The 24,006-nt window shown below is 37.1% G+C and overlaps 1 protein-coding gene across 1 annotated transcript in view; it reads left to right on the forward strand.

Moving 5' to 3' along the window:
* Positions 1–21,085, forward strand: part of AVL9 (AVL9 cell migration associated) — a 41,827-nt gene extending 20,742 nt beyond the window's left edge. The window contains exons 5-16 of the mRNA XM_041466584.1: positions 421–510; positions 876–942; positions 1,605–1,645; positions 2,750–2,788; positions 6,303–6,372; positions 6,963–7,510; positions 10,283–10,417; positions 11,197–11,416; positions 12,797–12,914; positions 13,668–13,721; positions 15,587–15,675; positions 16,506–21,085. Of these exons, the coding sequence (XP_041322518.1) occupies positions 421–510; positions 876–942; positions 1,605–1,645; positions 2,750–2,788; positions 6,303–6,372; positions 6,963–7,510; positions 10,283–10,417; positions 11,197–11,416; positions 12,797–12,914; positions 13,668–13,721; positions 15,587–15,675; positions 16,506–16,600 (1,566 nt within the window). The 3' untranslated portion in view covers positions 16,601–21,085. The remainder of the gene's footprint in view (positions 1–420; positions 511–875; positions 943–1,604; positions 1,646–2,749; positions 2,789–6,302; positions 6,373–6,962; positions 7,511–10,282; positions 10,418–11,196; positions 11,417–12,796; positions 12,915–13,667; positions 13,722–15,586; positions 15,676–16,505) is intronic.
* Positions 21,086–24,006: the final 2,921 nt, after the last annotated feature.

The raw sequence follows: 24,006 nt of genomic DNA on the forward strand, positions 1-24,006 counted from the left end.
CTGATAGCTACACATACAGCACATTCCTGTTGTGAAGAGATATCTTTTATTTCTACTATTCATCAAAAGCTGCTGGTCACCAGGCAGGGAACAGAAATTCTTTTTGTGCTTAAAGCTGAAGGAAGAGCTATTACTGGAGCTGTTACTATTATGAACAGTGTTAAACCAGGAACCTGCTTTTCCAGAAGGATGTTCAGTGACGGTATGGTACATGCAAATGGAAAGAAAATGAAATTATCATCATTTAAAATGAGTATGGGAGAAAGATGCTGGGAGTTAGCTACTGAGGACTGCTCATCCATGAACTCTGTGTACAATAAAGTGTCAGTATTGCAACATAAGCATGGAAGAAGATTAAAGTTCAAAATGAGTGACTAAATAGTTTTATTCACTTGCTTTTGTGTTTGTTTTTCTTCCAAGCCTTTGTATGGGTTACTTCAGGCAAAGCTGCAACTCATCACACATGCATATTTTGAAGAAAAAGACTTCTCACAAATTTCAATTCTAAAGGTAACTTTCCAGTAAAATACACACAGAACAGCTTTCAGTGTATGGTCGCAAACTTTAGTATTTTAATTTAATGCTCAGATATTCCTTTTGCATAAGTCATTCAGTTATTCAGCTCCTGTAATACTTTAACATGAACTAAATGTACTACCTTAATCTGACAGAGAGTCAGCTTTCTGATTGTTATGAGATACAAGTGTGGTTGTCAGCCTGTATCTCTGTTGATTCCGGTAGTAAAACTTTGCTTTCTTTCTGGAGTAAGCCTTGAAATCCTTAAATAAGTGAATTTTATTTATTCTGGATTTTGTGTGACTGTATGCCATTAACACCTTCTGGGGTTTTTTTTGCCTTTATTCTAACTTCTGCAGGAACTTTATGATCATATGAATAGTTCCTTGGGCAATACTTCGTTAGAAGGGTCACAAGTTTATCTTGGTAAGTGATTTGTTTTGTACAAAGCAGCAGAGATGATGTTGCACTAAACAACATGTGCCTCTCCTGAGCTAATTTCTTGATGTGCATTAACAGGTTAAGCACCCGAGGTCTGCATTTCTCTATTAATGGATTTAAGTAAATGTAAAGTGTAGTGTTGCTTTCATAATAGGAGTCTGTTGCAGGTTGAAAACCATATTACTCCTTGACCTAACAGTCTGACTAGCAGCTGTTTATCTGCTTTTGGTAAACAATACCTTCTTAAGTTTTAGATTCAGCCCCCCGCACCATCAATTTGTTCAAGTTTGCATCTACCTGTTATTTAGGATATCTCACCACCCAATTCTGACTCTTCCTTGTGCTTGCTGAACGCACAGTGTAGTATTTACCTCAGTGGCTCCCTAATGCTGTGTGGCAGCCAACAGGTGTTAAGTCAGAGCACAATTACTAATGTTATTCTTGTCTCTATTGTCAATGAATTCTTACTCCTACTAAAAAAAAAAAAAAAAAAAAAAAAGAAGGGAATTTTGTCTGAATTCTGCTATTGAAATAACCAGGTACACATAGAATCCATACCCACGTGCTGAAGAATGGTGACAAGAAGTAAATTAGTATTGCCATCAGCTGTTGAATTGTTAATAATTGCTCTCTTTTTGGTGTCTCAGGTCTGTCTCCTCGGGATCTTGTTCTCCATTTTAGACACAAGGTAGGTATTCCCTACTAAATATTTAAAGGACTGCGCTATTTAGAAATAGAAATATAATAGAAAAATAAACATATCTGGACATAGCAGAGCTAGGAGTAAGAAGACTGTTTCCTAAGTACTGCTATTTTCAGCCTCCTGATTTTTCCCTGCAATTCCACCTGCATAACTTCAGTGAAAGCACATTCCAGACTAAGGAGTTTTGTTACTCTGAGTGATTCCTGGAGATTTCTAGGTTTGTGTGACATTTTTAGTCCTGTCCCAAAGTGCAAATGCTATCTCATTTGTGATCTTGTTTCTATTTCCTGTTTCTTGTTTGATGAATGTGATAAAAAGACTATTGATAAAGTCTGTGCAGACACAACCTGGAACATTTTTCCTGTGTTTTGTAAATTTTGTAGCTTCTGCCATCACAGAACCTGAGGTGACTTGGATCTGTCCTTCTTTTTCCTAATTTCTGTTGAAATTGAATATATGTGCTATAGCTAAAGTACAAATAGCATTTAGAATTTTTTATTAACTGAGATGCATCAAGGAAACAACTTTGAGAATCTGAATTTCACAGTGTATTTGCACCTCCTCAGTAGATTTTTGGGGTAGAACTAATTTTTGTTTAACTTCAGATGTTTGCCAATCATACCCCAGAAGCATCTGTGTTTTTCCTTGAGTGTATACAGTGTGGACAGCCACTTTTGATCTAGATGCCTAAAATTGGGTGAGGTGAATATTCCTCTTGGTATTTTGCTGGATTTTTTTCAGTAATTCTGTGGAGGAACTCTTTTATGTTTATGTAGTTTATTGTTTTTTAAAATTCTGGAATTGCGCAACGTGTTCTTTCTGCTAAGCTATGTATGATTCAAATTACACAGTTCTTTTTTGTGGAGGTTTTGGTTTATTGGTTTTTTATATCTCATGCTATTTTTAAATCTGTGCTCAGGTGGAGAAAGGGTATTGGAACTTTGGTTTTCACTGGTCAGATGCATTTGGTCATTTGATTATTATGCAGTGATTAACATAAAACCTTGAACAAGAGGTTGTGCTTGCACATAATTTTTGAAAAATGGCACTGGTTTGCTCACCATTTTTTTCTTTTTGTGTTTTTTTCAGGTCTTGATCCTTTTTAAATTGATTCTTCTAGAGAAAAAGGTAACATTATGTAAGCTGAGGCAGGTAGTTTAAATAGAAAACATTTAACATATTTAAAACATAGCTGTTAAATATTTTTCATCTGTAAAATAGAAGCATCTGAAGTCATACCAAAAACTTTATTTCAATATATAAATTGGGTTATTAGGCTTAAAGAAACTGCTGTGTGTTGACCTATACATTTGCCTCCACTTCTATTCTGTCCACACTTTGTTTCTTTAATTGCTATTGCAGCCAAAGTAAAATGTGATGAAATGTGACCAGAGAGACGTAACCTACTGTAAAATAGAGGATGGGATACACACCATGCAGATAGGTACCTGTGTGGAGGAACTGATAGGAAATGTGGGTACCTAAAAAGGCACAGCTTTACAGAGATGCAGTAAGTAGAACTTCTGGTTCAGGCTTTAAATAGACAGACCAAAAGAAATGAGTGCTAGAAGTGTCCTTCAGACCTGAATTCCATGGACACCTGCAGGAGACAATGAAGAGAGCTGTATCCGTTAGGTCAGGCTAAACTCAGATTATAAATTGGTAATAATTTCTGAATTCTAGGATCAGTGTTTGCTTTGGGCTGTCTTACTGCCTCAGAAGCAATGCTGTTTTAGTAATTTAAGTGTAATATGCAAAATGTGAAAGTAGATGTGAAATCAAGACATCTGTTTTCTTCTGTGTTCATATTAATGCCCTAGAGCAAGAACTTAGAGTGGAATGACTGTATCAGCTGCCAGACATATTTATGCAGGGATTTTGTTTTGTTTTGGTTTAAAAATGTTATTTAAAGCTTTGTTTTAGTTTCCCAAATGCTACTTTTTCTTCAGTGAACCTGCTGTATTAAAACCTACTTTTTCAGAGTGCTGGGTAGGCATGTTAGAATTTCCTGTTAGCTGCAGCTGGAAAGTCAGTAGGATTTAATCTATTAGTTATCAAAACAGTTGTGGAGGTGTTTATTTAAGTCCATGTCCGGGACCTAGATATCTTTCATGGGGCAGTAAATATGCTATTCTGTTTTAAAATAGATGTAGCAACTTCTCCAAAGCTTTTGCATTTATCACTTAATTCTGTAAGTCAGATACACCTTGACAGTTCTCTGTATTTATTGATGAGAATAAATGCAGTTTCTGCATTAAGGAGGCATATGCTGAAGATGACTCTATTAAAGTCTATGCAAATGGTACACTTGAGAAAATACAATTATGGCACGGTAGGGGTCACCAGATCAGTTCAGCATTTGGACATGTACAAAGAAAATACTTCACTGAGTTACGGTTCTTTTGTGAAACTGCTCAAACCACAAGACGCAAATGCGCAGGAAGAGAGGAGAGAGAGAGTTTCCCAAGTGTGTTCACATTACTCAAACATACAAAACTGTTTTGAAAGTAACTGAATGCTTATGGAACAAACCTGCAGGTTGCTTTGTGTCTGGTTTTCCCTAAGCTCTGACAGGAAGACAACACTTGAAGTTTCAAAAGAAAGTTTTGGTTTTCAGGCACTGCCTGTTTTCTGGCAAACGTTATGGTTTCAGAATAACTGTGGGAATCTGTATATTCAAAGACTTTAAATATAATATGCAAGAAGCCACTCATAATGCCAATTTTCCTTGATCTGGAAAATGCCACGGACTAATTTCCTTTAATCTGTAGCAATTTGGTTGATGTTTTTCCACAGGCTAAAAGAATTTTTTTCACCTCTCAGTGGTTATTAGGCTGGAAGACTATTTCCAGATGGTGATAATTTCAATTTCTGCAGCCAGGACCACCCAGTTTGCTGATGTAAATGCTGTGGGCCGTGTAGTGGGGTTGGGAGGGGTAAGGAACTGTGCATCCTTATAGACAGAAAGATGGCAGAGGGACCTGAGGAAACAAATATACAAAACTATTTGCTTTAAGTAAGGGGTATACCCAAACAAAAACCTAGACTGGAATAGATTTCTTTAAAACAAGTTGCTTCTTTATAAGCTTAATTATTTCTGTAGGCTTAAAAATAAGCTTGGCTAAGAATGCATGGTGTCTGAGAATCTAAACCTGTGGGAGTATCATAGGGTTTCTGTTGCAGTTCATTGCTGTTATATAATGCATTTTTCATGCATACATTATAAAGCAACATCTTCAAAGTCAGACTTTTTTATTCCCATTGGAGTCAACCAAAACTCTTTCCACAGATGAGCTTCTTGTTCATCTCTTTGTGCTTTTTCAGTGGTTGTTGCAGTTTGAATTCACTTATCTTGCACAATTTTTTTGTAGTGTGTCTAGGATAATATACAGAGTCTCTTTTCAGCTGTGGTACCATTAAATATCATTTGGCCTGTGTTAAGGCTGTGTAGGTCTTTCTTTGTCCCATCAGTTCACTAGCTTGGAGACTGGCAAACACTAGTGGGACATGTGCTATTATTCATCAATCCCGTCTAAAGTGTCTTTCTTTCTTACAACAGAAGTCTCTTATTAAGACTAAGTCCACAAACTTGCACTTTTAATTACATCATACACCTATTAAACTGGACTGCACAGTCATAAAGTTAGGTCCTTCTGTATTCCTTTGTACTCTTGATTTCTCGTAATGCTCATGGATGGTGTTTTACTGGTATTGTGCTGATTAAGGATGTAAAAATGGCATTTTTAGACAAGTTTACTTTAGTAGGGATTTTTTGGTGTTGGGTTGTTTTGGTTTGGTTTTGTTATTTGGGTTGGTTTTTTTTTCTTTCCCCCACCTTTTTCCCTGAAGGCCTATTTGGAAGAAATTCCAGTAGTAATATTCAGTCTAGCTTCTTTTTCTTCTCTCATTGCTAGCCTTTGACACCCCCTTTTGAATTCCTAACTAATTTACTAATTCCAGTCTCTCTGATTTAATTGAGGAGATTGTTTTCCCATGTTATGCCTTAAGTGCTTTACCAAAGTTAGTATCAGTCATGTCTTCTGTTTCCAAAAAATCATCTTTGTTACATATGAATATTACTGTAATAAACGCATGCAGCATTTATCCTGTTTTTAGTTTATCTACATATCCTTAATATAACTTCTTAAAAGAAATGTTTTTGCATAGGTTTGTATCAATGTTCTGGAATGGAGATTATTTGGCCTCTTTGATTTATAACAGGGAATTTAATGTGCTACAAATCAGCAAGAATTTATGCAGCATGCCAGGAACAACTTTTTTGTGTCAGTTCTTCAGTAATTGGATCAGTTTGGAAAAAAATCTTAAAAACCAGTAGAAAAACCTGAATAACTGAGAAGTGTGTTACAAACACATGTGTATATATATATATATATGAAACATATATTACAAATATTATATAAGGATTCTGTAGACATATCTAAATGTTTACTTTGAACTGTTGTAGGAAGTTCTGTTAGTAAGCAGACTTTCTAATATAACATAAAGGCAGTGCCTTAAATAGTTTGCATGTGTCATTTGTCACGCATAAGTATAATGTTATTTTTCTCATTCCCTCCTCCCTAATTCCCCTTTTCTCTCTTGCATTCTTTTTTCCTCCCATTGTCCTCCCTTCTGCCACCAGGTGCTGTTTTATATTTCTCCTGTAAATAGATTGGTGGGAGCTCTGATGACTGTCTTGTCACTCTTTCCTGGTAAGAAAAGAAGTTGAACTTCTTTTTGTATGTTTTCTGGTGATAACTGAGACAGGTGTGCTGTCACTTGGAAATCAACTCATGTGATAATAAAGTTAGGTTGGTATGTTGCCTGAAAAATGGGTGACTTGTGTGCATGTCCATGTACTATGCACACACCTCCTAACACTTAATACTTGCACGTCATGAGTTATTTCTTGTGCTTAATTGGAGCCACTGGATTTTCTGTATTTCCTGTCAGTAACATAGGTGGGGCCCCTGAATAAGTAACACATTCCTGTTGAATTCCTTAAAGCTCCAAAATATAAACTTTTCCTTCCATATGTGCTCTTAAAAAACAAACAAACATAACCCCTAACCTTGCTAATCCTTACCTTCTAACTGGTCTTCTTAAAGCAAAATGTTAGGGCAGATTCTTTAGGAGAGGAAGTGTAAGGTTTGGGTATGGGTGTTTTAACACACCCCTCCCTCCCCAAAGTATTGTTTTAAATGACATTATTTCCTCTATGTACACAAAAGCACTTCCCTCCCCCCAAAGTCACTTAAATTTTGATTGAGATGCTGATGTTCGTGTGTGCTGTTCTTCCCAGGTATGATTGAACATGGTCTTAGTGACTGCTCACAGTACAGACCGAGAAAGAGCATATCAGAGGATGCTGGCTTGCAGGAAAATCCACCACAGTTAGATGACTATGTTTCTGTGTCTGCTGCTGAGGCTGAAAATGCAAATTTAGGAATGGGAAAGGGAGACAGGAAGATGACAGGAGATAATTCACTGGAAGGTCAAAAAGCAAATGTGCCTTTCTCCCAGGCCGAGAAGACTTGCAATGGAGCTCAGTCCTCCAATGGTACTGTGCAGCGCTTGAAAGTTCCTTCCCGTGCTTCTCCAGCATCCTCAGAAAGTGACTGGGAGACCCTGGATCCCAGCATTTTGGAGGAGTCTAATTTGAAAGAAGGAGAACGTGAGAATGCAGCGTCAGAACAGGCGGGAGATGTTCGGAGCAAAGGCGTGAGCTCCGAAGGCCTTCCCATAACTGTGCAGCCCCAGGCAAACACGGGGCACACGGTGCTTGTTCAAGGACTGGTGTCTGGGTTGGAAGAGGACCAGTATGGGATGCCACTGGCTATTTTTACAAAGGTAAGCATATTCTTTGTGGTTCCTGGTAACTCAGAAAGACTTCTTTTTTTCAGAAGTGGCTAATAATTTTTCTTACTGAACTCCAGGTGGACAGTAGGGTTCTCCAAAATATGTTAGTGCAATTGCTCCTAGGCAGGTGGAAAGGCCTGAGAGGGCCTTGCACGCGTGTTTGCATCCCACTTTCATACTTTTACTTTAATACTATTTCCAATTTTTTTTCAGTTTTACATGGCGGTAACCTGAATCTCCACTGTGGTTAATAAATTACATGTAGCAGAAACTACAGTTTTCTTTTACTCTGATGAATTGGTGATCTAGCCTATATAGGGCACTTCAGAAGCCTTTAGATATCTTAATCTAAACAAAGATTCCGAGAACTCTACCTTTGCTGACACCTAAGTCTGATTCCCTCTCTTCATTTATATCTATATATGTATTTTTAAATGCATATGTGCATATATGCACAAAAAGTGTATATAAATACATATATACACACATAAAAATATATATAAGGTGAAATTTCACCCTCCTGTCTCCTGTGTTATCGTGTGATGACTCTTTATGTTTGTCTGTGTCTTTCTCTGTGCATGGTACTGAGCTGCTGAATTTTAAGCTTGCACTGATACCTAACTGAACTCCAGGTATTCCAGAATCTCTAAGGACTCTGGTAGACATAGTCAGATAACAAGCACTAGGTCTGGTAAATAGGGCTGGTTAGTAGAGCTAGTTTCCCTTAAAAACCAGGTAAAATGCATCCCTTTTAAAGATACTGCTATCAATAAAAGAAGTTATGTAGTACAATTAATTGTGTTATTTTTAATGCAATAAACTCTTAAATGAACATTTGCCCATAGAAGATTCATATTTATTTCCTCAAGCTGCTGATGTTCAAAGTGTTTTTTCTTCATTTGCAGGGGTTTATTTGCATTTCTTTGCAGAATATTGTATTTTATGATTGTGTTTAAGTTTCTCACTGTAACTTTCATTGGAAATAGTACACTGTGTAGGCCCAAGTGAGCAGCTCAAATGTCATTGTCCTGTATTGCCTCATGTCACCATCAGAAATGCTGTTTCAACAAAGATCTGCATTTGATATTTGTCCTTATGATCTGTCTAATGTGAACTATAGCCTCTAAGTTGCATTTAGTCTAGTTCTTTCAAAATACTAGATGGAAAGCAAGAATAAAATAATTGATAAGGGGACCTCCAAGTGCAAATTTTTGTTTGTTGCTATACTCATCAAATGGAAAAGAATTTTAAGGAAGCTGACAGTTTCTACATGTTTGCCTTTTGTCACACAAAGGCACTTTTCACTTGAGTTCAGCCAGTGTAATTAAAGCAGAAAGGGCTTTGCATGTCTGAATTAGCAGAAAAATCTGATTCAAAGTCACAGTTTTAACCACTTACTGGAAAGTTTACATCTCATTTAGAGCTCTTAACACAGGGTTGTTTTATGCCATGCCATGGAAAGACTAATAAATCTGACAAATTTGAATGGGAGGAGGTTTTGCCAGGTGGCATAATACATTATCCAGGTACACCTGAGCATAAGGAAAAATAGCTTGTGGTACTTGTTTCTTTAGTACCAGTTCTGTAAGATCTAATAGTCATTTCATCTGCACTCTTTTAAAAAAGAATTGAACATGTTCATGAAATAAAAGTTGTTGTACTTACAAATGTGCATTTGTAAACTGACATTTGATACTTTAAATAGTGAAAGATTTCCCAGACTTTGCTACTTTAGTATGCAGTAATTAAACCTTCCTTTTCCTGCTTCTTAAGCTGTATTTTTTGAAAACTATCCATCTTAGGTTTGAGATTCCTTTCAAAGCACTGTTTTTCCTTTGATGCAGGCTGTTTGTTTTCAGCTAATAAGGGCTTGTCATCTCTAAGGCCATCCTTGTGTCTAATACAACAAAAGGGAGTAGTTATGCTCCTTTCTTCCATATGTTTCCAATTATCACGTACTGGCTGATAAAGTGTGTGTGCTCTTTGTTTCTGTCCAATATGCCATTAGCTGTAGTGAATAAATTTGCTTTGGGCTTTATGCAGTTGAACAGCTGGAATAAGATGTCAGAGGTATGCTGATCCTATGTTTAAAAAGAAATTTACCTACATCTGCCTCTCAGTAATCCCTCAATGACTAACTCAAAGCCTTTTTTCAAAATGTTTTTTTAATTGGAGTGAAGGATACTAGATGAATTTGCAACACTGAAGTGGCTAAAAAGCACAGTGTATTACTTTCTGTCCTCTCCTTAAAGCAGGCTTGCATATGGTTATCAAAAATTGATTGCTATCTCTGGTGTCTGGAAATCCCCACCCACAAAATGTGGATAGCTGTCTGTAGCTTTCCTGCATTATGTGCCTCACAACTACCAGAAGACATCATGTGCACAACTGGAGAGATGAATCCTTATTTCCATTGGTTTCTTGTCTCTGAATTGACCTGAGACCTCATTCTTGTTGCTTATTATTGCTCTTATACTGCTTATTCTGTTGCTATACAAACACATTAAATTCTCGTCCTTTGCTTTGGATTTCAGTTTCAGTCCTGAGACTGAAAGGCAACACAATCTCTTAAAAAAATTAATTCACATGGAATCTGGTGGCTTCGCTTCACAAATGTCATATAGCAGAGCAACAGATGGTTGTGGCTGAGACTCTAATAGCCAAGGCTCATTCTGGGTGAAATATGCTGGCTTTTATTAGGAAAACCTCTGAATCCAGGCACTTTTGTTGATGTTATTTCTCTGAACGTCTCTGTTGCTCCAGGGGTACCTCTGTTTGCCGTACATGGCGCTGCAGCAGCATCATCTCCTGTCGGATGTGACAGTCCGCGGCTTTGTGGCGGGAGCTACCAATATCCTGTTCCGTCAGCAGAAGCACCTGAGTGATGCAATTGTGGAAGTATGGATCTTTGCATTTGAGATAGGGGGAGCTGAGGTTCTGTTTTAAATGTAGCTTTGCAGTTTCACATGCATGCCTGAATTTTGAATTCCCTCCATATGAAATAAATTCCCAGCTGCAGAAATTTGTTATATTTCTATGACTCGAGCAGACAGGATTAGATAGGCTGTGCAAAACTATTGTCCTTGTTTTTATATGTATCTGATATTTGAATTTGCAAGGCACTTGTTAAATTTTTTTTGTGTTGGTGATGTAATTTCATTTTTCGTATTGTGGGTTTTTTCATGGCCTTCTAGTGAGGTCTTCAAAAATAAGTGCTTGCAGATGAGAATCAAATGCAGGTACTGATTTGACTTCCATCTGATTAAATCAACAGGGTAAAAACATAGTATCTAAAACATCCACTGTGTCACTTCTAGCAAATAGACACAGCTATAGAATCAGCATCTGGTAACCTAAGATGGTTCCATATAGGTAATCACCTTAATAACTAGAGGTGATAATCAAAGAGCGCCATACTTCCCCTGCCAAACTTTCTGCCAAATCCTGTCAAATAGGCAGCTTTCACTGTGTGCCAGGGAAATGATCAAATTCTGGATAAATCAGAGCAACATCTGACTTTCTGAGAACAGTTAGTTCATTGTTTCTTTGGCCATTTGTTTCCTCTTGGTATTTTAGAGGAATGAGGGTTAAGATTTAGGTAGCAATATGTAGTAGTATAAGTTTGTATAAGCAGTTTTATTTAGATAATTGTTTACTCTTGGAATTATTTCAAACAGATAGAAGATGCTCAGGTGCAAATCCACGATCCAGAACTCCGTAAGATCCTGAACCCAACAACTGCTGACCTGAGATTTTCAGATTACTTGGTGAAGCATGTAACTGAGAACAGAGATGATGTGTTCCTTGATGGCACTGGATGGGAAGGAGGAGATGAGTGGATCAGGGCTCAGTTCAGTGCTTATCTTCATGCACTGCTTGCTGCTGTGCTGCAACCAGGTAGAACAGATACATTGTCTAGAGATGGAGATGAGGGTGGACATGGCAAGCATTTGCTCCGTTGCTGCTGATGTGTGGTCTGTCAGTGGATCTCCCTCTGCCTAAAGTTTCATTTTAGGCTGCTTTTTCAGTTGTCTTTGGCTGTCCTTGTTATTTCTTGACAAGCTTGTTATTAATCCTTAATTCACAGTCTTACAGACACTTTCTTATTAGAATGTCTTCTCTGTGATTTAATTAAGTTTTCCTCATAAGTAGAAGTACCTGAAACCTGTATCTGATGAGACAAATCTGAGTGTCTTCTAGACTGTGTTGCAACCTGAAGTTAATTTTGGGGAACTACTTAGATTCAAGGAGACATGAAGTTAAGCATCTGTCTTCAGGAAGTTTTGCTAGACTGTTCCAGCTCTTTTCCCTTCTTGCTATGGTCCTAATTAGGGATTCACATATGTGAAAAGTGTCATCTGCAGGCTTTATAAGCTTTTGTTTCCCGGAGCTCAAAATTATTTGCTTTACCTCAGAAGGAATTCTCTATGTCCCAACCTTTTGTGTGAATATAAATAAAAAAATCAGTGTTTTTTATTTGTGGAAAATGTTTAGTTTGCCCTGCAAACTAACTCACCCTGTTAACTTCATTCTCATAATGATTTTTCTCTATTCATACCAATTAAATTCAGATTTTGTTTTGTGGTATATATGAGAGAAATGGGATTGAGAACCTGATTTTAAAGTATGGAAGATGCCAAGTTCTTGGTCTGACAAAATTAATATTTTAAGAGGATTACCAGATTGATATGAAATATCAGGGTTTTCTGAGAACTCATACTACTTCAATGGCTGGCTGTTAAATTATTTCCTATACTCTTCAGTGTTTTAAAGGTATTGTTATGATAAGTTCATTCCACAGTATTTCCTATTGCAGTTTTGGAATGCATTTGGGAGTTACTAAATTTGAATGAGTAATAACAGTACAGCAAAACCCAATATATCTGACCAAGACCAGTGCAAATTGTTTTTGTTCTTGGTTTTGCTGTGTGGTCATTCTTTTCCCTTTCCTGTCATCCCCCAGAGAAAAAGTCAATTTGCATTATTTTTTTTCCCAGTTGAGCTCTTGGAGCTTTATAAATGAATTAAAAATAAGAAAAGTAATTTTTAGCCCTTTTTTTTCCCTCTCTTATCCTGATACTGTATATTTTTGACACTTTAAAATAAAAATAAACCATTTTTGAAGTACCCATGTTTTAGTACTGGAGTTTTAATTGTTATGGACTTGATAAGAGCCTGGAAAATGAATTTTTTTCTTACAAGAAAAAAAGTAATTTGTCTTGTAATTATTAAATCTCTAATGAATTTCTTCAAATTCTCTTTATTTTATTTTACCAGACAATGAAAAGATTTTGTCAGACTTTGGAACAGGATTTGTAACAGCCTGGAAAAATACCCACAACTACAGAGTATGGAATAGTAACAAGCATCCAGCTCTTGCAGAGGTAAATTCTAGGTAAGGAAGCTTTGTAGTATTTACTCTAATTCTGGGCAGTAGTTTTATGAAGAAAAACATATCCAGAGTCAGGAGAAGTGAAAATATTTTTTTCACTTGAAATTATTCAAGTTGATTGTCAGCTGTCCCCAGCTACAGAAAGTTTGTCATTCCTCAGGAATTGTCCTCAGATGGTTCTGCTTTGTGTCAATTGCTTCCAGGTGTGCAGGGAGTAGCTGTGTCCAAGGTTGTCACTGGTGGGATAGAGGGGAGCTGGCTGTTCTGTGTGTATTTTCACTGAGAGATTTGGCAGTGCCAGGCTTGGTACCGCTGTTGGCTGTGCATGTGTTCTGTTTAGTGTGGGTTATTTCTCTGCTGCAGGGAGTTTTGTTTGCTTTTACTTTGTCAGCTGCTGTAGTGTGAAAAAGATTTTTCCTTAGACCTACAAAGCTCTTTTGGTCTACTTAAGGGATGTTTTCTATTTGCCATGTGCTGTTGGAAGGAGATGGTTTTGACTTAGTGTGGAAAGGTTGTTAATATCTCATCTGTAAATAGAAGTCACCTTTCAGGTAGCTCATAAGAAATCTGTCATTGAATAGTCACTGCAACCCAGACTTCTGTGAAGTGATAGAGCAGTATATCTGCAAAAATATTTTTTCAACTTCCTTTTTTTTTTTTGTAAGTCACAGAGGGGAATACAGCTAATAATTGCATAATACAGGTTCATAATGAAAAAGAAATTAATGTTTTCTTGGATTTTTCCTCCTCTTCTAGCCATCCATTCCAGGGACAGTACTCTGTATCAGATGTTAAGTTAAGGTTGTCACAGTAAGTACACAGTACTTTGATTCGTATTTTTTAGAAGGGTGGTCAAATATCAATAACTGCATAACTGTTGCTGTAATGAACTCAACAAGATAAGGATTCAAATTGGCCATCTTCATGAAATGATACTCAAAAGTTCCGCTGCAAAACAGCAGCAATCTAAAGATGAAACATTTGCCTGAAATAAATAATAATTTTTTAAAAAAGGTAAATGTGATATTTTGTGTTGGACCTCACGTAATACAGCCTTGATTTTTTGCATTGCAATTGTAAGGCTTTTGTACATCTACTTTTAATTTGTCAGCTAAAGCTGTTAAAACCTCCATCAGTGATTTGACTTTAGGTCTCATTATTAGGAGAAAAATTCTTTCTAATTAGCTGGTTTTTAATACAGTATTCTTCTAAAACTCATAGCTCACTGTATGCATAGTGAGATGTGATTGAGTTCCTTCAATTTACAAGTTCCAAATGAGTTTTTGCATAGTCTTATTGTACCAGAGTTAGCTGAACTTTAAGTTGATCTCAACTGCTGCCTTTAAAATTCAAGTCTACAACTCAGTGGTGCTTGTTTTTTCCACAGCTGTTCAGCTCTAACTGAAGCCAGAATTCAGCCTGGGGTTTATGCACCAGGCAAAATGAATTTTTTTCTCACTTAGCTCTGCTGACCATAAAACAGCAGTCTCTCTTTCTTTTGTTAATGGATGATCTCTCTGCAAAGTCTGAATTTGAAAGCCCTGGAGGTACCTGTAACGTTGGCCTGGTTTTGTCCCCTTGTTTGAAAGGGGAGTTACTAACTCTTTTGGGTAGTGTAAAAGGACATCAGTGTAAAAGGACCAGTAGTTCTTAATGCACTTCTAATAATAAGTATTTTTACAACATTGCCTTTATTCTGCATGTGGGACTTTGATACCAGATCCTCATCAAAATTACTTGCCTTTGCAAACTGATCCTAGACTAGGTTTTGGTGTACTCTGTTTTTTTTGCTTTTTCCGCCTACATTGAATATTTTGAAAATGGGAAAAGAATGTGGCATGATGTGTTAAGTTTCACATTAATGGGTTTGCAAAGCCTGAAATGTGGACTTGAAAGTTACAATTTAAAACTAAATGAGATTATTTTCAAGTGATTGTATTTGTGCAATAGAACTGATTGCTTTTGTGCTTTTCTTTCCAAATGATGATCATGTCTGTTATTTTCTTGCATTTCTTTAACAAAACCATGAGTGTAAACTGTCCTTGATCAAAAACTTAATCTTGGACAAAGATATAAAGTAAGCTTTACCTAGAAAAAAAAGGACTGATCAGTTACACTTGCTGTTCTATTTAAAGGTTATGTATTAGGGCTAAGAATTCCCAAAACTACTGAAACTACTGCTTTGTAATTTTGATCATAAATGCATTTTGGTAAACATTTAGGAAATTGATTGAATATTGGAATGGGCTGCCTAGGGAGGTAGTGGAGTCACTGTCCCTGGAGGTGTTTAAGGAAAGAGACTGGATGTGGCACTCAGTGCCATGGTCTGGTTGACAGGGTGGTGTTCAGTCCTGGACTGGACTCCATGATCTCAAAGGTCTTTTCCAAGCCGGTAGAGTCTTTGAAATGTTTCAGGTGCGCTGTGTAAGAAAGAACCATTGGGTGTTTTGATTTTCTGTCCTGCTGGCAGCATCTTTTCATCCTCTGAGGAGCTTGCCTAACTGATCTTTGTGGATAAGATGAATGCAGGAGTTGGGCTTGACCACATATGGGAAACTATATATATATGTATGCTATGTAAATCTGTGTGTAATGATACATACTTTAACTAGTTTATTTGCACCTGAGAGTAATAAGTCAGTCAACTAACAGTCTTCAGTATCTTTCTTGTTCAGTTCAGTGCAAAACAGTGAACGTGGAAAGAAGATTGGAAATGTGATGGTTTCTACTAGCCGGAATGTGGTACAAACTGGAAAAGCTGTAGGTAAGAAATCTATTTAAAACCAGTTTACATCTATCCTGGATCTTTTTTGAAGAAGCATCCTATTTTTCAGTTGTATTTTGTTTTAGTCCAAGTGTATTTTATAACATGCACAAATCAGAGCAACATTTTGAAGGGTAGAGCTGCTTATGGAGGCCCCATATATTGTAATAGCAGAAAGAGAAGCAGCTAGATAAAGAAATTAGTGTACATACCTTTTCCAGTGTGGCCTGGAGGTGATTATGGGAAGAGAGATGTTCATGTAAGAGATTCCATGTAATCTGGTAAATAGTTTGATCACCATCACCATTGAGTTACTCTCAACTTTGATATCACTTTGACTGAAACTATCTAGAGCTGGTTGAGATCAGAAGAAGTCCTTGTGTCAGTTTTTGCAGATTTTGCAAGCAGTCTGTAACTTTCTGGAAAAGCAATTGTTGCACTTGAACGAGGGTATCGTCACATTGTCATCTTGGAGTGTGAGTTAATGGGAGTTCATCCATTAAGGGGTCTGATAGTTGTTTGGCAATAGCTCTGCCAAAAATTTTTTAACTTGTTCTTTTATTCTGTTGTAGTCTATCTTTTCTTTTTGCTGGGGTGCACTCTGGTCAGGAGTGCCTTTCAGCCCAAAGTCTACCAAGCCTTCCCAGGCAAAGGACACCATACGCCATTTCTGCTGAGCTGCTGTGTTCAAGTTCTTTGAATATTTTCTGGCACAGACTCTGTGCCAAATCCCAAGTTGGACAACTGATTGGATAATTTTTTTTTAGTATATCTTTGTAGCAACTCAGTAAAGATAACACTTCGCTATTGATCTTTGTTTTGTATTGCAGGTCAGTCTGTTGGAGGAGCCTTCACAAGTGCAAAATCAGCAATGTCATCATGGTTTTCCACTTTCACCCACTCAACCCAAAGCCTTGGGGACTAAATGCTGGTTTGGCAGAATGCTGCTGACTATTTCAGGTGCAATCTTTCTCTGAGCTGTAAAAAGACCGCTCCAAAATGTAGGAGTGGAGGTTACCTACCCAGGACCAAAATAAGATATATGTTGCTTGCAAGCAATGTGAAATGTTATTATTCACTTTCCCTAGAAGTACAGAAGAATGGTGAGTGTCACCATACAGTGGGATGGCATTTGCAGTGTATTGGTTATATTTAAAATGACTACTTCTCTTTAAAACTGAGCCTTTATAAAGACATTAGCAATTGGGGCTTGTTGCAAGCCAAATGTGTTTGACTTTAGATTTGTACATTTTCTTGGATGTTGAAGATATTTATGTAAAGTAGTTCTATTTTTCAATCCAGATAGCCAAATGTTTGTGAATTCTTGTTAGAAATGAGCAGAATATAAATAATAATTCCTCTTTTAGGTTGGATTTGAGAGAATCTCTGCAACCCTTAAAGGGTGGAACTTTCATGCTTTTACCTGCAAATTAAAATCAACAAGATGCAGAGTAAGACTGTGGCTGACAAGAGGTTTTTTTTTTCCTCTATTCCCTGTATCCATATAGAGTTGTTTGAATGAATTTAGGTCTCTTTATGTCTTCAAATCTGTGTAACAGTTGCAAAATCAGTAGTTTTTTCATGTTATGCAGTAGGCCTTCATACCTTTGCCGATGTCTTGGCTGAGTTTTTCCCCAGGAGATGAATGGGATTCCAGTTGGAGATATCTCTTCAGGGAAAGAATTACAAAGCATTTCTCCCAAACTGGGATTGGATCATAGATAGTTTTGTAAGTTAGGATGCCATTACAACATTAATGTAGTTGCATACATATGAATATGAAGTATTAAACCCACCCAAGACTAGCACAGTAGCAAACTCTGTGTGGTTTTTGTTGGTTTTTTTTTTTTTTTTTTCCCAGTAAAGTTATGAGGACTCTTCCAAATGAAAATCAGCTATGGATTTTCTGTGTCGACTCAGGGAATGTGCTGTTTGGGTAATTGTTTTTTTCATAAGGAAAGTAACACTGGAATTGAGAGTAACTAAAACAGCTCAGTTAGTATCCTTGTGTGGAGAAATATAAGAGTTTATTTGAAAAGATGTGGCATAATGCTGTATTTCCTATGTAGCATGCATGTGGTGGTTTCTGTATGCAAGCGTATTGCACTTCCTACATTTCTTGATTCCAAGGGAAATTATTTACTTTTTTCTTACAATGTGCGTGCCTCTAGATGCCTTCTGACATCCCCACATGTTGCTCTTAACATTTTCTATATTACATTATCCAGTGTTCCAACTTTTCTGTACCAAAAGCCTCTTAGTTTATTGCCTCATCAGTATCTGTCAGCATTTTGCCATGTTCTTTTCTGGGGCCAAGATTTGTAGTCATGGTTATGTTTCCTGTTCCTCAAATAAAATGCAGCAGCTGCACAAGAGATAAACAAGAAGGCTCAAATGTTTTTAGGAAATTATGTTTTAATTCCTTCTATGCATTTGTAAAGTTAATAGAAAAGCCACATTTGCATCACATTGTCACTGTCCAGCCAGCTTGGTTGTCAGTTTTTTTGCTTCAGTGATTTGAAAAGATGGGATCTGATTTAAAGCCTTCTTTCATTTATTTTTTTTCCAGAACAGACTAGATAGAAAGACTAAAGGAAAACCTAAAGGCAAACAGCCAGTTTGAGTAGTTTGATTTGAGAAGGGCAAAAAAGGCCCCTAAAACTCTACTAATTTATTGCTTCTGACACACAAGTAAGATGTATTTATCAAACTGCAGCTATTGCTCCTGGTCTCTGTGTGTCTTTGTATATCTCCTCAAACTTCTGATGCTCTTTGCTGTTTTATTCCACAACTCTGTAAGACATTTTTATCTTTTTAAAGACTAGATATTGTTTATATGCAGTGAATTAAGACTAGAGTTGTTTACTCATGGTGTGTCTAGAGCTTTCTGAATCAGCATGCAGATAAGAAAATAACCCAAAATAAACACTTGCTTTTGTGAAATGACTAACATATTATCTGCACTCTGGGATTTAAGTGGTCACAGTCCATGTTTAATGAAGACTGAAGAAAGGTGCATAAAGGATTTATCACCAGCAACTTAAGGCATACCTACGTAGATTTAGGCTTAGGAGCTCACAATGGCGAGTTCCAGAAGCCAGGCAAGTGGTTGGTATTTATGTGTACAAGCTGTAGAAGCAGGACCTGCAAGGATCCCTTTTCAATGTCCTTGTCTTTGTTACCTCCACACCTGAGTTTTCTCTGTTGAATTCTCAAATTCTCTGAATTTATATGGCAAATTTATTAGCTCTCTGCCTTCCCCTTATTCCCACAGGTTCCCTCGCTGGGCTAGGAGTATTAGAAAGCTGACCTTTGTTTGTTTGTTTGTTTGTTTTCTGGTGGATTAATCTGAGGAAAGACAGAAGGAGGTGCCCTCACTGGCTGCTTGTTGCTTTGTACCACGATTCTGTTGTGATACTTGACAATTTTTGTCTTATGGGCAAGAAGACCAGACAGATCTTTCTCTGCAGCCTTTTTCTCACTGTCCCAGCTGTCTCTGTTGTGGAACCAAACATACAACCTGATTAAGAGTATTTTCATTTCCTTATAAATGACAGAATAAAAAACTTTTCAGTCTTTTTAAGAACTGACACCCTGCTAGCAAGTTGGACTTGGCTTTAAACTCAGATTTCAAGAGTGATTAAGACTCAATGAGTGGGTGGAGATGAAGTGATCTTCATAATTAGTTGTCTTCATTAACATCTACGTTTGCTCTCCAGCATTTGCTTAAGCTTACTTTTGGGCTGTAGGAAGGCATGCAGTCACTGAGGTTCATCTAAGCTCATGTAGTTCTCTTCTTAACTTAGTGCTTGTAACCTCTTTAGTTAAATCCAATGCAAATGCTGTTATTTTTCTCTCCTCTGCTTTAATATTTCCAGTACAGGCATTACTAATTATTCAGAAAGATTTAGGCAGTCGACTTCCATTTCAAAAGCCCTGACATCTATTTCTGCACTGTAAGGAACAAAGGGTCCTAAGTGAATTGGTGATAGTGCCTCTAATCAGTCAGCTGTGAAGGTATTGTTATGGCTCTGTCCTGATTTGATGTTGCAAAGGTATTTCTGGCTGTCAGCATGCAGCACACATTGACTTGCAGGTAACACAACAGCACACCTCTCAACTTTCTCTCATCACAGGAGACAACCTCAGCTTTTCGTATGTGCCAGCATTTGAGGAACTGCCTGTTGAGCAGAGAAATGAGATGTAAGTCCCCCAAACCCCACAAGACTTAAGTGTTGCTGACCTTATATTTCATTTGACTGAAGTGTTCAGCATCTTTCATCACTCATTTTCATGTCATAACCTTAATTCCTGTACACATCTCACACCAGTTTCCCAAAATGCCACAATTTAATTAGAATTTTTAGGTCAGTGTTCTGGTACATTGCACTTGTTTGACTTTGTACTTCTGTTTTAAGCACCTTTGTAATTAAATGTAGTATTTTGCCTAAACAAGCTTCTCATTTCCATACAAATTATTACGAAGCAGAGAAACTAATGTGACGGTATTTAATTGTAAAAGTGAAGGTGTGAATGCAGTTTTTAAACATAGGAACTACTGCTTGATAATTGAACATACAAGTAATGTATTTGATTTTTCCTGTGCTGCTTGAAAAATAAAATACATCCAGCCTGTTTCAAGTTCCATCTGCTCAGAAAGCTGTATTATTTTAATAAATTAATTCCACTAGAAGACACTTGCAGGCATCTGGTTTTGATATTGGTAGCTGCTTGTAATTCACTGGCAATATTTTTGAAATTTGTCTTTCATTTAAACTGATTATGGATGCTGCTTTTTGCAAATTTAGGACAAATGGATCCTCTAGAGTGACTTTATTCCCTGTGAGGTGCTGCTTCTTGTGGATTGATTCAAGTCCTCAGGAGGGCACAGACCTCTCTTATATCAGTAAGAATTTCAAGTACAACTAAAATTTTGGTGTTGATTTAGCTTCAAAGTAACTTGTAGTTTCTGTGGATTGTGACATCTGGTCAAAATCAAGATGCTGTGTAAATTAATTGCTGCACATCCAGTTCTCTGCCATAGGGAGCTGTTTTAAAACTTAAGAACTTCTACTGCAGCTGTCACTGTACCTGTCTAAGAACGATTTGGTAAATGGGTTTTCTAGAAGGAGGAAACTGACTGCCTTGGGTAACGTTTAGATGAGAGTTAGGCAAAGGTTATGTCTAGAGAGTGGCTGCAATTCCCTAAAATTTGTTAAGGTTTTTCCGACAGCGTGCAAGTAGTTGTGCAAATACACTGAAAGATAAATTTACATCGTGCTTTTTATGCACTGCAATTTCACTTTCTTGTAGCTATTTGGTTTTCATTAAAAAGGGCAACATGGAGATTATTCATTAAAGGGAGAAACACTACATTATTGTATTATGATTAAAGATGTATGAAAAATTGCTTCCTGGTGTTTTGAGTCTTTAATGCTATATTAGAGAAGGGACTGACTTAAAAGAGCAGGCACAGAGCTTTACTTCTGTCATGTTTCTGGTCTTGACCCCATTCTTTAACTAACATCAGAGGCAATGTTTGGATTCATAAAAAATAGGGAAATGGATCACTTCTGTCAGTTAATAGTGACCCTTACTCAGATTACCTTATTCCCTGCAAATTGACATCATGTGTGTATAACATCTGTACACAGGTGGCTCAGTCGCAGTTGGGATGGAACTTGGAACTCTAGCTGTCTTGAGTCAAAATTCTTGAATCATACATTGCTCCTCTTGTAATAATACTTCAAAATCAACTGATCAAGTAACGTGTTTTGTTCGGTTTTTTGTTTTTGTTTTTTTTTTTTTTTGCTTCCAACCCTGAATTTATTGGCTAATATTAATGAAAGCATAATTACTGTTTGCCTTAATAGTAGCAGAGAATGCCTACAAAATCTTTTTTTTTTTTGTCTGAATCCAAATAACCAATAATGTGGCACTGCTTTCTGGATCAGGTGAGCATAATCAAGCAAGAATGTTCTTTGAAGTGAAGGCAGATGTACAGCTGTCATCTTGTCTTAAAAACAATATGGGAAATAACATCACTTGCATACTATGTGAAATAGATGGAACATACTGGAGAAGAGAACTCAGTTGATCTCTCACATCTGAAGAAAGGCACACAGAAACACAGTGGAGACTTTAAAAGTGCAGGCATACCAGAAAGTGGCAAAAAATAACACTGAGCTTAACATACTGCCTAATATGACCTGTGGTTACTGACTTTGCTGCTGTGAAAAATTTGTGTGTATATGGATTTTGCCATGTGCCAAAGAGCTGGCTGAAGCACATGTCAGCTCTTAAATTTTGGAAATTGTTTCATGTTTTTTTTCTCTTCAGACACCTCCTCTGGGTTTATAGGCTCTGTAAGAACTCTGCCTTGCTGAACGTACTCATGAGAAATGTTGTAGGAAGGAGAAGTATTTAAAATACTTCTGAAAGTGGAACTAAACAGAACTTTGTGTGGCTAATGTTAATCATGAAGTGGAAAGAAAGTGGTTTTAAGGGTGAGCCTGGTTCAGAGTCTGCCTAAATTATAGTTCCTTTCATGTAGAAGTTCAGAGCAAAAAACAGAAAACAACTGGAAGGTAGCTGGAAATGGGAAACACAGGAGGTGAAACACTCTCCTGGCTAATAAGTTCAGTGGTCTGCAGGTTTGTCCACAAGTATCCCTTACTGCAATGTGGCAGGTACTTGTGCATCTTAACAGAGCCACTGAGAAGTGAAATGAGAAATACTGTGAAAAACAGTAGTTCTTTAAATCTTGAAATAATCTCTAAAATATTATCAAATTATTTTCCCGCCAGATTTAACTATCTGTCTGAGCCTGGCCTCTGCAAAGCTTGGCACAATTCACTGTCCCAGATCTGACTGATCCTTTACAACAAAAATTAAACTTGCAATTATGTACGTATTTGAACAACTGCAAAAAATGACTGAATGCATTAAAAATTAGCAGAGGCCAGATTGCTTGTTTTATTACTTCAGGTAAGGGAAACTGAAACTATGTAGGACTGACTTAAATCAGCTTTACCAGAGAAGAGGTAAACTTTGCAAATGTAGCAGAGCTTGAAGACATGATGAGATGAGATGTAAATGTACTTCAAAGCCAAATACATGTTCAATAGTCTAAGACTAGGCTGAAGCTTTATAGTAAGACACTAGTTAGATCTCTTGTCAAGGCTTTAATCATATTTGCTCCATTTATGACATGAGAACTGCATTTTTTCCAGCTGTTCTCTTTGTTCCTGCAAAAGTCTTTCTCTAATTCTACCACTAGTGACCACTTCCAGGCAGATGACAATGCTTTGGCTGCACAGTTTCCTTCTTGAATTATGCAAGGCAAGAATTTAGACTCGAGAACAGCATTTGCCAGTTTTCTTTGTTTTTCTTTGGGGATGAATACTGGCTCAGAAACCAGTTGTGTAAGTGAACTACTAATATGTCTTCAGCAGTCACTAGAGAACTCTTCACCACTTGACTAGTCATGTCTTTAAGTGCCATGTTATTAATAGCAAATACATTTTACATAAGGTACTATATAGTCTTGGGCCACATAAAAAACAAAACATACAGGTAATGTACAGAAAAAAATTATAAAAGATGCAGATGAGCAGGAAGTCATACAGACTGTCTGTATTTCAAAAGATGTTCCTAAATGGATAAAACCAAGGTCTTCCAGGTTCTTGAGGCAGTTGTGATTTAGAGACACTGCAATTTAGTAATTCCTATTTAGTATTTCTTATTTACTATTCAAATACACCCTTTTTTTTTTTTTGTTTTCCTCCAGTAAGAAACTACACATAGGATTTTAAACCCAAGATGAATATTCTCAGTAACAGAATGAGCCCACTTTGCCCCTTCACTAGCTATAGATCATCTGCAGTTAACCAACAAAGCCTTGTCCTAAAGCCTAATGCAGCCTGATAACAGTAGGGTGAAGTGAGAAGGAGCCACAGAACTGAGCAGCCCATGCAGGCTGGAGTTACTTGGATACTGCTCATGTTTTCGCCTGAGGTATGTCATTCTCCAAATTGCATTATAAAGGAGTATCTATGTCCTTCTTTTTATGTATGCTCCCTTGCACAGGCTTGTAACATGAAAGCAATATAAACAGACCTATCAGCAGGAGCTCCTGAGTCATCTCACACCTCTTATCTAAAATATGTAGGTGTTAAAAAAAAAGTTTATGTAATGGTAAATGCAAACATGTTATGTCACCTTCATTAAAAAAAAAATTGGTAGCTTGCCATTGTTACTCTGAGTCCCATAAATCCTCACATGGCACAAAATACCAAAGCATCTGGAAGAGTTTCATATAAGGCACCTTTC

Source organism: Pyrgilauda ruficollis, unplaced genomic scaffold (genome assembly GCF_017590135.1).
Source record: "Pyrgilauda ruficollis isolate IOZ18807 unplaced genomic scaffold, ASM1759013v1 scaffold2, whole genome shotgun sequence".
NCBI lineage: Eukaryota > Metazoa > Chordata > Aves > Passeriformes > Passeridae > Pyrgilauda > Pyrgilauda ruficollis.